Source organism: Condylura cristata, unplaced genomic scaffold (genome assembly GCF_000260355.1).
Source record: "Condylura cristata isolate star-nosed mole 26May11 unplaced genomic scaffold, ConCri1.0 scaffold00010, whole genome shotgun sequence".
Taxonomy (NCBI): domain Eukaryota; kingdom Metazoa; phylum Chordata; class Mammalia; order Eulipotyphla; family Talpidae; genus Condylura; species Condylura cristata.
The window spans coordinates 41,464,412-41,481,910 of NW_004567111.1; the positions used below are offsets into that span (position 1 = coordinate 41,464,412).

At 42.1% G+C, this 17,499-nt stretch overlaps 1 protein-coding gene across 1 annotated transcript in view; it reads right to left on the bottom strand.

The window, feature by feature from the left end:
* FLT1 (fms-related tyrosine kinase 1) overlaps positions 1 to 17,499 on the bottom strand; it is a 165,230-nt gene that overhangs the window by 36,826 nt on the left and 110,905 nt on the right. Inside the window, exons 15-16 of the mRNA XM_004680172.2 lie at positions 13,081 to 13,212; positions 1,205 to 1,311 (exon numbers count right to left, since the gene is read on the bottom strand). Of these exons, the coding sequence (XP_004680229.1) occupies positions 1,205 to 1,311; positions 13,081 to 13,212 (239 nt within the window). The remainder of the gene's footprint in view (positions 1 to 1,204; positions 1,312 to 13,080; positions 13,213 to 17,499) is intronic.

The window sequence follows — 17,499 nt, forward strand, 5'->3', positions numbered from 1 at the left end:
TTGGAGAAGTTACTTTACTCTCTGAAACTCAGATCCCCTCTCTAAGTGGGAAATAATTATAAATCTACCTCTTTGAGTTTAGAGTAGCATTTATTGAGAAACTACATGAAGAGCTTCCCATAAGACCTAACCCATGAATATGGGCTAATAAATCTCTAGAAACTGTGAGGCTGACTTAGTACTTTTCAAGCCTCATTGATTTTCCCTCCTAAATATCTCTTGATCCTAATAATTTAGACTGTGATCATTTCTTACTGGATTATGATAGTCTTCTATTAGCTTCTTCTCTATTTATTCCCGCCGCTTCTTAGCCCATTTTCTTCACGGTGGCCAAAATAATCTTTCCAGACACAAACCTCTCACAGTCCCCTGCCTTTACCCCTCTTCCCCCACCTCCTATAACTTCTAAAGTGCTTATCAGCCTGGCCCCCCCTTAGGGGTAACTCTTTTCCCCAATAGTTTTACCTCTCTTTGCCAGATTACCCCCTTTGTACGTCTTTAAGACATAACTCTAGTTGCAGCTGTACATTTGTCTATGTCTGTGTTAAAGTCATCTCCCTCCCAGCCTGCACACTAAGATTTGCTCACTACTTTCTCTAGAGGGCCTTATACAAGGCCTGGACTCTGCATTGAGCAAGCACACCATAACTATTCAAGGCATGAGTGAATGAATGACTGAATGCGGGTTTCTTCCCCACTGATCTTCAAAGAAGTAAGCAGGGCTGAGGTCTAATCATTGGAAACTGATGTCTGAATCCTAACCTGAACCTCACACCCTAAAGCACTGAATGGTTTGTGGTGCTCAGAGACTGGTTTGGCAGTGGATTTCTTTGGGTCTCCATAATATTATGAGTGAGATGTCCAAAGTGGATCCTTCTTTTTTTTGTTCCTTTTTGTTCCTTAGCAGTGCATGAGGTTAAGAAAGTGAAGGCTTTCACAGTCGGTGCTGAATTTAAAGTCATTCTTACATGTTTTTATGTCAAAAATAGCCCTCCATCCTTGGAAAGTAATAATCTGCTCATTGTTCTAACTTTTCTCACACTCTGTGGCAGAAAGACATTTCACTGCTTCATTTTCAGTGATCATGGATCAGACAAAGGAGGGGAAGGTACGCAATGCTGGCTCAGCGCCTACTCGAAACACCAGTCATTCTAGAATATTCCATGCAAAAAGGAGCATAGCACTTCATCTGAAATGTTCTTACCCTTTTCAGTTTTCGGATAAAGAGAGTCAGCAGGAGCCAGAAGAGGGTGGCTGCCACGCAGGTACACGTCAGAGTAATCAGTTCCAGGTTAGATTTGTCTGAAGTTCCTGGAGAGAGAAACACCACCAAATAGTGCTAAGAAGCAACTCTCAAACATAGAGGCTTAGTGATTTTGCAAAAATTGCCCAGTGTCTCTCAGTGGTTCATCGTGGTGGACATAGTGAGCTGGAGCAGGAATTAATATCTGGGACAGATTCTCTTTTACCTTCTGAGTCAGGCAGGACCCGCAAGAGTATCGCACTCAACATACATAAGTTAAAAGGACTTTACAGAAATTTTGCTATTGGGTTGTCAAGCTTTGTAATCACAGATATAGCTAATTAAAAATCAGAGGACAAATTAAAAAACGGAGAAAAATTAAGGCAGGAACAAAAGCACATTAAAATACTAAATCTGGAATATGTTAAATCTTCCTAATGGGCTTTAGAGGAAATTCTAAAGAAAAAGAATAAGAAAAAATGCATAAAAGAGCTCCTTCAGGACTCATAAAGCTCTTCAAAGTCGATGTGAAAAATAAAAATGAAGCTCAAGGATTTTCACCAATGCCTGTTCCCTTCTTTTGGAAAAGTATGGCCACACCCCTCAATCCAGGGTTCCATTTCTGATCTCTCAGCTGTCAGCCTTCTGGGCTGAAATCAGAAATAAGTGCTAGATCTGGATTCTTGCCAATCATCTCATTTCCCAGAATCAGAAACCAAAAGCTGAGCACTGAGCACTGTTCTCCACTACCAAAAAGAAAAGATCCAGGTATTCAAGTGAAGCCTCCAGAGAGGAACATCTTTGGGGTTTGTCTAGGAAGGCCCCAGCAGACCAAAACAGCTGTTCCCTACTTTTTGATTTCAGGCGACAATTTTCCAGAAATTATGAAAAGAAATTGCTTCTATCCTTTAACTTTATTAAGAGAAGGCAGGAGCTTGGCATTAAGCTAGACAAAGAAAAGTGAAACTTACTCTTTTTAGAAATGAAGATGTGAATGATAAAAAAATGATATTACTTATTGAGCAAGTACTTACTATGTGCCAAACCCTCACACACAGCCTATGAAGTAGGTGGCAATAATATCTCATTCATAGACAAATACTTCACTGGTTTCAATTTAAGGATGATGTATTGGGTCCTAATACAGAAGGGTCCAGTGATAGAGGTCAGAAGATAAATAAGGAAAACTTGTCACTTTCCAAGAGCTTATTTGCAACCTAACCAAAGGACTTAAGCGAATACAAAGATATCACACTAAAAGAGTTTCAGAAGTTGAAAAAATGTAATAGTTTTTGGAAAAGGGGACATTTGAAATGCAACTTAGCATACAGAGAAGGGGGGCTGAGGACATTATAGGCAGAGGGGTAAGTATGAGTAAAGACCCAGAACTGGGAAAAGATGGGACATTGATTACAGCATCTGCAAGATACAGGATAGAAAGATGCAGTATTCTGGGCTTCTTTGTGATGGCTTCAAACTAAATGTTGCAGTGACTGGAGCTGATGAAGGTGCTGTTCCCTGAATAGTGGCACACTCACAAGCTGGAAGCTTTCACTTTCATGTGTTCAGCCATCAGTATATACTATTAATCCCTTCCTTTAAGCCATGGAGTAACTTTGAGTTTACATGGGAAACTGACATTTTTACCATCCAATCCATAACAAAGTCTTGTCCATTCTGCTTCTATGGCTCATAAAACTATCTCCTCTTCTGGTAACCCACTACCCCTGACTAAATCAAGGCTCCATCACATCTCGCCTAAAGGACAGCTTTCTAAACAATCTTGACTCTGCGTGTTCTCCTCTGTTCTGTAGCCCATGTGATCATGCAAAGTCACAAGCTGGATCTTATTACTCTTGCTCTTAAATTCCATCATTCCTCCATCCCACCTCTTTCATTGCCAAGATAAAAACCCAGATCCTTAGGTCCTTTATCCCCAACCTAGTCTACCTAATGAATTAATGTCCTGTGGTCCACGTCAAAATACTTGTATTTTCTTAAACTACCCTTCTGTAGTACCTCTGTGCTTTAACCATTGTTGTTTCTTTATCAGAATGTGGGTGGGCACTCAGACTACATCTTATTCATCTTTATCTCCCACTCATCAGGTTGGGTGAATTAGTGGATAAATGATGCTTTGGCTTATGTACTCCAATTCCTACTTTTGGGTATTAATCCAATAAGCATATGGAGCACTCAGATTCTGTTCTAGGTGGTGGTAAATGGTGGTAAGCATGGTCTGGTGCTCATAGCCTGACATTCAAATCTGAACAGGTGAGTATGTTCAAGTACTGCTGGTGAAGCAGCAGACTATGACTGTGGTTCCTTTGTTCTCTGCCACCTCTCTGGTATTTACAAAAGTACCTGGCACATAGTAAGCATCCTGTAAGTATTTCTTGAGTGAGTGAATGAACTTGGCTTCCTTTGCTGCTTTGTCAGCTTGTAGTTAAGTTTCTATGAACGTCATGGGATGGATTGAGAGCAGATTCCTTGAAGAAAGTTAGAGTATGATAACCTTTCCTCTCAGGCACATCTTGGTGGAATATTATAAGTGCCAATTGATAAGAGTTTGGATTTCTATCTTCACAGTGTGAAGTCTAATGCTGACTTGCTACACACACTCACCCCCCCCACACACACAAATACACACATACACCCTTTTGCTTCTGCTACAAATAAATTTTGTGGAACCTGATTGAGACCTCTTCAGGACACAGTGGTCTCTGTTTGGAGATGCTGATGGCACCTTGAGACAGGGCACAGTCTGCCCCAATTCTTGCAGAGGTCTCTATGCACAGGAGCCCAGGGAGAGGCCCCTTCCTATTGTGGGAACTTTCCCACTGCATTCCATGGGGCAGGAAGTTGACCCCCCAAAGTAATTCCACAGCCCTTAGTAAGGCAAAATTCCTTTCAGTGGGCCCAAACGTGTTTGGGCGCACTCACATTTTTGAAGCATCAACTCATTAAAAAACATCGTCAAAAGGATTACTTACTGGAAAGGAAAGATCTATTTAATGCTTTTATGTTGCTTACTGAAAATTAAATTTTTATAAGATACAGTATCTGTGTTCTCTCTCTAGCTCATTGGATGACTCAATCTCTATCTTTATTTGAAAACTAACCACCAGGCCCATCTTCTGTAGGGGAGACTGATTTATATCAGCAGCATCTCTTTCTATATTGCTCGTGAAGGTTGCTCAGAGGTCAGATATCCACACATTGGCCTGGCCAGACCCAACTTCACCTCGCTGGTGACAGCTGATGAGTTCAGCCATGAAACAGGCCAGCTGTACAGATGGGGGTGGGGAGAAGGGGAGCCAAGGGAAACAGGTAGGACTTGACAATAACTAGCAGTTGGCATGAGGTTCAGGGGAGCCATGCCCCTCTGATAGATGTGAAAGGTCAGCATCAGGACACAGTTCAGAATTACTTTGGTTACTGACAAGAAAGTGGCCAGTTAGAAGAGTTTAGGGTAATTGTGCCTTTTATCATGAATTGCTGAGCCTGCCATGCGGAGTGTGCCAGGTCAATCACCCTGCTGGGTTTCATACTCTCCCTCTGGGATAGGAAGGGTAGGCGCCCAAGGGGGAGGCCCTGGGCTCGGGTTAGGGCTTGTCTGCAAACCGCACGGCTCGGTGGCATTCTGCCACGTGTTTTTGGCCTGTCATCTGTGTCAGGCAGCTCTCTGCGAGGTGCTGGGCTTCAGCGTGGTCTCTGTGTGGGCAGCAGACATTTGCCAACAACAAGCAGGAGAGCCAGGAGACTTAGCTCTTGCAACACACTGACAGTGATTCCCAAGAAATTTAGGAAACTCCCTGAAAAAAGACCAGGGTCCCCAGCACCAAGGTCTTGACTTCAGAGATCAAGTGTAAGTTTCATTAAGAAAGGGCATGAACTATCATGGGACTCCAAGTAGCCATGACTTAGACCAAGGACTCTGTGCCCAATCATCCACATCCTTAACATGTGGACATGACAAAGTGCCCTGCCTCAGAGGTGGGATGTGGGAACCTAGTGTCAACTATTGTTATTATTATTTTATTTACTTATTTTTATCTTTTTTTTTTTAAGATTTATTTATTCATGCATACAGAACTGGGGTACAGGCTAGAGGTGAGGGGTGGTGAGAGGATTCACCAGAGACAAAACAGGGAGCAGAACAGGCAGATCGACAGAGTACACTGCTGAGGGAAGCACCATGTGGGTTACCTCCGGAGCTGGGGATGGAACTCACACTGAAGCAGCTGCGGCTTACTTGCAGTGCTGCGTCCTAACTGTTGCATCACCAGGGAGGGCCATTATTATAATTTTAATTGGAAGGAACACTTTATTTACATGGAATAGAGACAGCAAGGTCAGCCCTAACAGTGGCCACCCAGGATGCTGGCTAGGACACCCTCAGAGGCTGATGCAGAACGACTAGCCTGAGTCCCTTCCTGTGCTATGCAAAGATTCCAGCCCAGCCCTGCCGAGGACAGATACTGAGCTATTACTTTAAAGCCTTCCTTCCTCCCTCGCTCTTTCTTTTTTCCTCCCCCCACCCTCTTATCCCTCTTTGAACGTCAAGTGTCACATACATTTTTTATCCAAGCATATGGCATATCATCACAATTTTCCTTGCTAAAAACGAATCAGACTCTGATCCATCATTCTTGCAGACAAATGAATGATCACTTTTCTTGAGAAATTTGCTTGACACTGCAGGTGCCTTAGTGTGGTTCTCTGGTTCTATCATTCTTTAACTTGAGGTGACTGTATATGTGGGTTTATTTTCCTTTAAGCATGTTAGGGCATCAAGAGAAGGGGGTGCTTTTTGTTCATTTTGCAGCTCACGCATTGGCCTAGAGGGACTCTAATCTTTATATGTGTATTAATCAGACACACTTGACTCTCCCATAAGCTAATTACATGGGTTACCTCTTTCCATCAAAACCCAGGGGCCAGTCACCCAGCAAACCTTATTATGTGATTTCTCAAAGGCTTATTAGAACACTAACATTGGCCTTCATACTATTTATGAAGATTTTTAGAATGCTTTATACTCCAATGTGGAATCTGTCTTAAGGTCAGTGATGCATGAAAAGACTGCATTCAGATTCAACTTGAAGTACATTTCCAAGAGGTAAAAATATTTAAAATTGCTCTTATGTGGCATCAGCTCTCTTACACATTTTTACCACAGCAACTTAAATCTTCAGGTTGAACAGGATTTTATGGTTTTTACAATAATATTTGGGTGACCTATTGGCTAAATCGAGGATATTCTATAACACAGAATATTTTGTTGAAATGCCACTTAGTTTATCACATTAACGAATAATAACATTAGCTAATATATTTGAGTTTTTTTTACCATTTTCAGATATTATTTCATCCTTACAAAATCCTATAAAGTTGGTGTACCATTATCAACATCCATTTTGCAGATGATCAAATGGAAGCACCAGGTTGGTAGGCAATTTACCCAAAGAGGAGCCTGCTTTGTGAGCAGTGCAACCCTGGATCAGAGGTGGAAACTTCATCACTGGGTTCAGCTGCCTTTGAGTTGAGACACAGCAGGGTAGAATGGCTAAATACGGGTCCAGTTCTCAGCTCAGCTACTTCTTAGCTGCGTTGCCCTGGACAATTTAAAAAATATATATGCCTCGGTCTTAAAAATTTAAGAAAAAAACACTGGATTGTTGTAAGAGTTAAGTAGGCTAATACATGTCACATGCTACCAGTGAACCACATACTCAGTAAGCAAAAATATTCCAATCGCATAGTTCTAGACCTTCACAGAACCTAGGATCAAATTCACTGAAATGAACACCCACTTCTTTGAGTCCCTATAGAGCTTTATGCCAGCTGAGTTTCCACAGGAGGTAGGAAGATCAATATTTTCTGTGTGTTTGAGTTATTTGACCCCAAGGACTCTCTTCAAAGATGTCAAAGCATCCAAACTAAATTCCACCATCATTTTTTGAATTCTTGATCAAGCATAGCTTTATGTCATTGTTTAAACTTGAAGTACAAAGGCACGCATTTCCTGTCCCCCAGCCCTCCTGTGTGAAGCAAGCAGGAGTCCATCCCTCTGTCTTGGCCCTTTGCTCTCCTTGGGGAGCCCTTCTGAATTGCCAACGCTGCTGGGAGAAGTAGCATCAATCACCAACATCTTCATGTGAATTAGTTTATCACATCCTACCTAGTGCCAAGAGAGCCATAGGAGTGAATTGGGGGGCAGGGTTCAGGAAGAGAAACTGAAATGAGGGACAGTCAGTGATCAGAGGAGGGTCAAAAGGAGGAATGAAAACAGAAAGCTGGTCCAGGGAAACACAAAGGAGTAGCTGGACCTCCAAGACTGCTTTGTCTTGGGCTTTTCTCTTATCCTTTACTCTTGGACTTTCATTAAAGAACACACTGTATATTTCCTGCTGTATGAGCCATTTCCTGAATGAAGTTCTATTGTGCTGTTATTGTGGTATAAAATGTACATATCATACCTTAAGTGCCCTGAAAGTACCTGAATTGCAGGACCCCAGGCAGTCCTCTGCGCTTTTGTAAGTTTTGTAGCCATCAGACCACCTCCCCCAAAATGTTCAAATTGCTAGTTATTCTTCAAGTTGTTTTTTCCTGTGTACTTGTCAGTGTTTTTTGAAACAGCATTTTTTTTTTTTTACAGCAAGGCCTAAATCTGCTAGGCATGTGTATACATAGTGGCTATTCTTTGCAATGGTAATTATAAAGTATGGTGGAAGTCCCTGGTGGAATGTGTTCTACTTCCATTGTAACAGACCCATTGAGTTTCACAGAGTGCTGTTAATTTCAGAAATTATTTTGGTTAGTAACAGTTTTGTTGTTGTTTTTAATATTAGCACTTCCCCTCAGAGAGCCCCTGGTTGCCCATGTGCTCATGTGCTCAGTCCAAACCAAACAAGACCTGTGATTATTTAAAGAAGCTACTTGACTCCACAGTCCACTCATCCTTTTTGGATACAAAAATAACACATTGTTTTATCTTTGAGTATAAGAATCCTTTTTTAAAGGAAATAAAAAGAGCAGACAGTTTCCTTCCTGGCTCATTCATGAGCCTCTTTAAATCTGTTAAACATAGTCACAGACACAACTCATTTGCCTGGTTTTAGTTCTTAACTCAACTTGACAAGACAGGTAAGTAGGAGGGTGTATGAGCAGATGTTAGGAAATCCAGCCACCGCCACTAGAGTGAAATCATAATGACCTTAGAGCAAGAATTCAGTTTCAATGATAAAATTATTGAGTAGGTATTGCATTCAGCTGTTCTGAATAGCATCCAAGGATCAAATATTCATTCAATGAGGCCTAAGTGCTTCTGTTCAAGATACTGTATCTAACTCACAAGATCAGCCTATCAACATTTGACACTCAAAAGGCCTTGCCATTCAAAATTATATCTTTCCATGGAACTAAGGTTTGTCTTCTTAAAACTTCATCCCCCTCTTGGTCAGAGTTAAATGTCTCCTTGATCTGAAAGCTCTTTACGTATTTAAAGTAAACAAACCTACCACCCAAATGGTCTCATTTATAGGCTATATATTCTCATTTCCTTGCCTTTACTTTATTTGGGACATGAATCATTTACTTAATGCTTCTCTCACGAATGTGTGCTTCCCTTATTTTAGGTGTGGCTTGATGATTACTGGTCAGGTAATCTGATTTTAAGCAGAGAGGTTGGATACAGTCATCTCTGAAAATGGGAAAAAAAAATACAGCCATGGATGAGGCAGAAAAACTATACAAAGCAGACACAAAACTCAAAAAAGGATTGCAATCAGAGGCAATAGTGGGTAAAGAGAAGGAGTTATGTCTATCAAGTGTCTGCAGCCACCTTGCAAATCACATTGCTTCTCTAATTGATATAGAAAATTAATGCCACATGAGGGAAAAGAGGTCATGAGTCAGAAGTACCAATTGCTCAGAAAATTTAATGGACCAGCCAATAGGAAATATTCAGGCTTTGTTATTGCCAGAAAGATATTAAGGTAGAAGCCCAGAGCTGCCTCATGACTCTTCTTTCCTCCTTTCCAACATCCTTGCCAATCCAACATCCTACAAAGGCCAAGTCACTCTCCTTGTCCTTTTCTGCCTCTTTAACTCCCTTAGCCCTTACTAGCCACATTATATAGTCTGAGTTATACAAGCTACTGTTTTTATTTTACCCTTAGGAGGAGCTAAATGAACTGGTTCAAACTGTTTCATGTGTTCCTTAATCTTCTTCCAAGTAGGTTTTCAAAACTTTCTGAGCTTCAAGATCAGGACATGCTTCCATGTCCTGTGTAGTCCCAGGAAAGTAATCGCTTGTTGAGTTAATGATGAATTGACTTGATTTTCTCTATTGGCCTAAACACAATATATTGATATTCTTTTTTTTCCAGGCCTTCAATGATAACTTTCTAGATATGTTAACCCAACAAATTTTTATCTAGTGCCCTGGGATAGAAAAGTGCATAATAAACAACGAGAGCTTTACATTAAAGGTGCGAGTCAAATGTGATGGGCACAATGATGGTGAGAGAGGGTTGAATATAGAGAAAGTGACACAAGGGTGAAGTGAATTTTAAAGAATGAGTGGGATTGTCCAGAGAGGGAACAAGTTGGGGAGAAGGCTGTGCAGACTTAAGGAAAGTGGTGCATAAAGGCAGAAGGCTAGGAAGGACCCATTGTGTTCTGGGAGTCACAGGAAGTTTAGCACAGCAGGAGGTGTGGGGGAAGGGTAAGATGTAAGTTGGGGAGGAGCCTAGGGAGGACTTTGTATAACCAGAAGCCATTGCAGGATTTGAAGCAGGAAGTAACATGTCATGATTATTTAGGAGATCACTCTAAATATGTGCACATGTCCAGGTGTGAAGCTGTACTCCCCAAATTGCTCTAAATTGTAAACATCAAAGTTTGATTTAAAAAAAAGAAATCACAAACCAAAAACTAAATAAAATCATACTGGACTTGGGAGTGGATCAGAACAGGGTGAGGGAAGAAAAGGGTAAGTCTGTAGAGGGCTGAGAGATGACAGAGGTCAAAGCATCGGCGATTGTGGCTGTTATGGGTAATTAAATGAACATTATCTTTCCATCCTTCAAGGGCAAAAAATATAGGCTGACAGAAACATTAAGAAATCACTAGTGATAGCAATATTCTTTTTTTGGGGGGGAAGATTATATTTATTTTTGTGTAGAACTGGGGTGTAGGCCAGAGGTATAGGGGGTGACAGAATTCACTAGAGTCAGAGTGGGGAGCTGAACAGGCAGATCTACTGAAATGCACTGCTGACGGAGCAGTCGATGAGACAGGAGAGGTCTGCTGTGCCATCTGGGTCAGCTCCCTGGCCTGGAATCAAATACCTTCATAGTTTCAGCCCTGAAACGTAACCCCTAGGCCATCAGGGAGGCCTCCATACAGCAGTATTCTTGACATAACTTTTCAGAAAACATTGGTAGGAAAATGACTCATTGTAAGAAATTTAGAAGCAGATGGAGAAGAAACCAAATAACAGGATAACTGAAAGTCTAGTGGCTTGATCTCTCTGCTAAGAACTTGCAGACAAGTTCTGTAGGCACTTCAAGAATGAGAAGAATGGGGGGAGGCTGGGTACCCTCTGCAGTTTCCAAAGATATGGACCCAAGCATCAGCCTTACCACAAATATTAGTCCCCTGCTAAGCACTGGCCATCAGTATGTGGTACAGAGATATTTCAGATATAGTCCCTGCCTCAAAACATTTACAGTTCAGTAGGAGAGGGGAGCATACCTGTGTCTAAATACTAAGAAATTAATAAAATACTGACCAAAAAAATCCCAAGAACCATGGTGTGGGGAGCAAAGAGTAGAATGAGCATGTGATTTAACTGGTCATTGTGCGGGACATCACAGAGCAGATGTATCTAAACTGGTCTTGGGGGATAGGTGGATTTGGCAGATATAGAGAGGGAACCTGGGCAAGACTTTCCAGGCTGTATTAACATCGCGAGAAGGTCCACACCCTGTGAGTGTGCTGAGTTCACCCATGCCTAGATGCATGGCTCTCGTCCAATATGGGTGTCTCCTCTACCCCACTGCTCCAGTGTGGAGAACAGAAGGATTTGGCAGACCTCCTGGAGAGCGGACTTGGCAAACGGAAGGGTGGGGTCAGGCCTGGTGGCAGAAGAGACTGCCAGATGCTACAAAGCACTGTGGCTTTTGGGAAACCTAAATGAGCCTGGCAAGAAAGGGAGTAAGAAGGGGGGGCAGGAAAGGAAGCCTTTGGGGAGACCTACAAACTTGTATCAATATCAAAGAAGCATTTCTCCTTAGCCTTTGGATGCCTGACCACTCCTGATCCTTAGGGAAGGAACATGTTGCAGGAAAAGGTGGCCTAGAGTGGGTGGAAACCCTGAGGTAGAGGCCTATCTTCACCGCATATGTGCCACTTTCTGGCTAGAGGACTTAGGTTAGTTCTCTGGGTTTTCATAATAACTGCTCGACATTTCTTACAGGGTTGTCATGCGATTATAGGGGGAAAATACCTCTGAGCGGAGGATGAGAGAGTTTCTTTGCTCGTTGCTGCTGCCTCTCTCTTAGACCTAGGACCCTCCCTGACCTGCAGTCATACCCTGGGGTCACAACTGGAGTCTTCCTTAAAAAGCTAGACTAACAGCCCTTTGAGGAAGGAGCTGTTAAAGAAAGGTACATGCTTAACACATTGTTTTCTCCACACATAAGCACAAGAGTTGAAAGTATAGTGGAAAACAAGAATTATTTGGGAGACAAATAGGATCATCGCTAAAAACATTTGGGGAATGCTACCCTCCACTTTTGCTGAAAGTCTAAATTTGTGGTAGAGTGGTTTCAGATTTTTCAGGAGACTCTAAAATCATCTCTTTGTAAAAGAGTGGAGATGATGTTCTTTTTTAAAGGAATCTGAATTCTCAGTTACAGTCTGTAAGTAATATAATTTTCCAGGGCAGGAGAATGCTATCTTGTGCATATTGCTTTCTTGCGAGGTCCTCCCCCAGGAATACAGACTCTGAAGTCTACGGGTGAGTGTTTGGAAATAGACTACTGAATGCATTCCATCTTTTCATGTCAAACCCCAATGTCCCACAGATATTTACATCTAAGAGGTGCCAATTTGATATTTTACAATGCTGTAAATGTTATGTTTTGGATAATTCTTGGCACTGGAGAATTGAAATTGAGATTGAAACTATTTTCTAAATGGAAGCCACATGGCCATAGCCAGGGGTAGGATCAGGCCTCTTTGTGTTTTGCTGCTCACCAAACTATCTGAGGCCGATAAAAAAAGAAGCACTGGGAATATTTTTCTTAAATGTGGTCTGTTTATTATGTGTTGCTTCTCTCTGATGATATTCTACAGCCTACTTCGTGTTAAAAACCAACTCAGGAAAACATTTGCAATAGCAGCATTTGTCTACTCGTGGGAATTAGGAAGGGAGAGGATGACCCATTTCCCACGTGTGGGTTTTCCTCCCATCCACATGTGTCTTCTGCCTTCTTGGAATTCCTGGCCACAGGTGTGGCCACTGCGGACATTCTCCGAGGGCCCATGTCATCACCGGCAGCACTGGCTGTCCTGTCTTCCGGGAGCTACTTCCCCCGGGAAACTGGGGAGTGGGAGGCCCTCAAGGGCGGCCAGCCAGCATCTTCACCTTCTGCCTGGCCAGGTGGAACCAAACAGTCCCTTCCCAGAGGGACGGGGCAGGGGAGAAAGAGGTCAGAGAAAGGAACAGCCTGGAGCGCCAGCAGGAGACTGGGAGGTGGAAGGTCAAACAAACAGGGAAATAGATGTCTGAGCAGTTTCTCGTTGCTTTCTGAGCAGCTGTTTACCTTGAACGGTGAGGTACGCCGAACTCTCCACGGACCCCTTCTGGTTGGTGGCTTTGCAGTGATAGATGCCCTCATCCTCTTCTGTGACCCTTTCAATAAACAGCGTGCTGCTTCCTGGTCCTAAAATAATTCCTGAGGAGTGAGAGATGTTTGGATTAGTGAACCTGGGTGACAAACAAAAACAGCTACTTCTGTAACACAACCCTTTTCCTATGATTATGCATTCAGACAAGGAAATCCGAGCTCTAGTAACTTGGGCCAGGCTGCTTGTTTGTTTTCTCTCCCAGAAGCTTTCTAATGGCACCTTTGCAGCCACAGCAGCGGAGCTGTGAACCCAGCTGTGGAGGCCACGCACTGTGTAGAAAGAAACAAGATGAGGCCGCCACTTCCAACTTTAAGGAGGTCGCTTATCTAATAATAACAGCTACCAGTGATTCAATGCCCGCTATGTGCCAGGCACTGCGCGAGGCCCCATCCATAGCTTGAATTTGCAACCACCCTGCAAGGCATCAGTGCCTCCGTGTTACGCTTGTGGAGACTGACATTTGGTGAGGGTCAGCGACTTGGCCAGGAGCATGCAGTTTGACTGGGAGCACATTTTCAGCCTGCGAGCCTGAGGAAATTGTGTTCCGCTTGTAGTAGTGGTAAAGAGCTCGGGTTATATCTTAAGTAAGCATCGCCACTTTGAATTTAGTCACATTAATCTTTCTAAGTTTCAATCATAAGATGAAAATGAAAGTAGCTAGTTTCTAATTGAAGACTGGGGAAATGAGTGGTTAAGTGCCTGGTGATAGTCAGTGCTCAGTAAATATAAGCTTAGATGTTACTAGAAAGGGCACACGAATTCTGGACCCCAAACACACACAGCTTAGCGTCAGATTAACACTCGGAGAGACATGTCATTAGATGATGTCATCACTACACAATTGTCAGGGTGTAATCACACAGACCTGGGTGGTATAGCCTGCTACACTCCTAGGCCAAAGCATAGTCCATGGGGACTTCAGTCTTACATACAGTCCTCATTGACCAAAATGTCCCTAAGTGACGCAGGATACATTTGCTCTGCTGTAAGTCTGTTAGAAACTTTTCAGACAGACAGGAAGGAAAAAATAACTCATACCAGACACATAAATACATTCTCTCTCTCTCTCACACACACACGCACGCATGCACATGCACACATGCAATCAGAAAATGTTGAGTACATGAGAACGAATGACTCAGTGTAGCATGGCATACCTAATAAAGTTCAAAGCAGGTCTGGGAGTGAGATACCTAAGGACAGGAATACTCAGACAGGGAGGAGATGGGCCAGGTGAAGGGAGATAGGAAAGGGTGAGGAAAGGCATGAAGCTGAAAGGAAGATGCATTGTTTAGGGAAAAGTGATAGAACGGATCTGACCAGGCTACGGAGTATATTTTGTCAGTTTAAATAGTCTGTGTTTCCCTGAATATAGCAGCTATAAGCAGTATAGAAAATATAAAAAATATTTGAAAGCATAAAGCAAATGTAAGAAACCAATCAAACATCTAATCAAACATCTTAATCTCCCATGTATTTTTTTCTTTAATCTTTTTAAGGTCCTTTTAATATAGTTAATTTTGGATGCGGGGTACACAATAATTCCCTTGGCAAATAAATGCTTTTTTCAAAGGGCTTAAATTCTAGTTTTGGAGAATTATAATAAGTTAATAATGCAAGTTCAAGTAGTGGTAAAGTCTTCAAGGAAAATAGAACAGGTTAAGGGGACTGTGGATTAAGGCATGTGGGGAAGCTATTTTAGAGAGTTTGGCTTTTAAGCAGAAGCAATGAAGTGCCTGGGGCAGGAATGAGCTTGCGTAGCAACAGTGGAAAGACCAAAGTGGCTTGAGTACAGTAAGTGAGCAGAAGGGATGGGTGCACTGGTGAGGACTTAGCTTTCTTCTGCAAGCACAGGAGAAAGCCACAGTGATTGCACAGGAGTATCAGGACAAGGATGGACAGAGAGGGCAGCCAGTGAGCTACTGAAGCTGGCCAGTGAGAGGTATTGTGGCCCCAGGCTGAAACCACTACACTGCAAGTGATAACAATTGGTGGTTTCGAGACGTTTTGATGGCTGGCGTATGGATTAGCATGAAAAATAGCAATAGAAGTTTGACTTCAAAGGTCATGGTTGAACAACTGGGAGAATAGTGGTTTTCCTGTAGGGAACAAGTTGAGGGGAAAAAATCCAGAGTTCTGTTCTGTTTTGCACAGGTTGAGTGTGTCGTAGCTGTCAGGTACTGAAGGAAGGGTTCACCGGGGAGCAGGAGTTGAGATAGCTACATGGAAAGAATGTACTGAAGGCACACAAATCTGTGAAAAGGAAAACAACCTCACGGGAAGGGAGTCGAGACAGAGAAGAGAGGGTCTGGAGGCTGAACACTGAATCTTAGAGGAAGAGGAAGCAGCAATAGAGAATGAGAACAACCCATGAGGCGGCAAGAAAACCAGTCAGTGTTGTTCCTAGAACCTAAGGGAAGAGTTCACAAAGGACAGAATAGTTAGCTCCATACTGCAGGAAGCTAAGACCAAGGGAAACATTTCACCCCTGGATTTGACAGTGAGCCAGTTCTATGGAGAGTGGGAGCACATGCATGATGATAAATGCCAGTTCAAGAGGGAACAGGTGACAAAGTAAAGCTGTTGAGGAGGTTACTTTTAAGGAGTTAGCGGAATAGCATAGGGTTTAGCAATGAAATTTTTTTTTAATGAAATTTTACAGCATGATTTTGTGCTAATAGGAATAATACAGGGAGGTCATGGATGGGGATAACAGGTAAGAGAGGGGAAGGAAGGAAGGAAGGAAGGAAAGGAGGGAGGGAAGGAGGGAAGAAAGGAGGGAAGGAAGGAGAGAGAGAGAGAGAGAGAAAGAAAGGAACAGAATGATGTAGGGAGTAGAATTCCCAAAGATACGAAATAGAATAAAAGTCACAGGTCAAGTCTGCTGTGGGTAGGAATAGGGATAGCTCATTCACTTTAATAGTAAAATTAGCAGTGTATAAAGGGACAGGCAGGCTGAACAATTTGCCAGTAAAGTTTCTCAGTAAGTAACCAGTAAGTATAGTTACCAGTAAGTAACAGGTGCTCTTTATTTAAATCAGGAAAGGAGAGGATTCTGGAAATTTGAAAAAAAGAAAAAGGGCTGAGATGATGTGCTAGGAGAAAATGAAAACAAATTCTTCAAGTGTCATAAAATTTCTCCTAATGATCATATAACTTTAAATATTGACCCCCCTTTAATATCATAATGTATTTCTCCATGTATACACTTTTTAATATAATTATTTGTTATGCACATATACCATACTGACTAGTACTAGGCTGTCATTCTAATTGCTCTTAACTACAAGTAACAGTGCAATTAACATCTTTAAACATGAAGATTCTTCTTGATCTCAGATTATATTCTAATGATAGGACCTAGAAATAGACTTATGTCTTTATGTCCCTTGACTCACATATTCAAGTGGTATAAACTATATACCAATTAATGGTTCTATCAGCAAAGGCAGGCTTATTTTGACACTCTCCTGCCCGATCTGAATAGTATGTGAGCAGTTTTGTAGTATAAGATACCACATGCAAAACTTTGCTGATTTGAATGATGAAAATGGTTATTGTTTTAATTTGCACTTCTTTGAACATTCTTTCATGTGTTTGTTGGCCATTTTTATTTTGAAACACCTGTTTTGACTGGAAAAGGTGAGTTCAGATGCAGGAGTGCTTTGAAATCCTGTCTGAATAGTTTCCATTGAATGCAGAAGGAAGGCGAATCACAAAGATTTTTGAGTGGGGAAATGACATAATGAAGCAATGTTTAAGGAAGTTTAGTCTAGAGGGAGATTGCAGGATGGACCGGTGTGAGGAAAAGGTGGCATCTGGAAGTCCAGCTCTCCAGTTGTGTTTCAAGCCAGGAGTGATGAAGCCCAGATCTGGATGGTGGAAAAGGAAGCAGCAAGGAAGAAATGGAGGCAAATATCATGAAACAACCTACAAGATTTGAGGCTTTGGTAGATCCAAGAATAGACGAGCTGAATCCAAAACAGTTTCAATATTTTATGCCCAGATACATAGGAAAAAAGTGAGAACTCTCCACTTGGCAAGGTCATTGAGTCTCATTGGGGCTGTTTGTCCACCTAAAAATGAGAATACGTGAAACCTGCTTTGTCTATTTCATGGTATTGCTTTGAGGCTCAACTGAGACAATGGAAGTGTTGAAGCTTTGAAAATCATTAGTGTTTAAATGGCAATCACAGAAAGTAAAATATGACTGGATAGTGAGTGGTCAGGGACCATGATTATATAACTATAATGGCAGCTACCTTGCTTTCCACAACCACCTCTTTGCAGAAGGCCTGAACCTTGACCCATTTTTTTACTGCTCAAATCTCAGT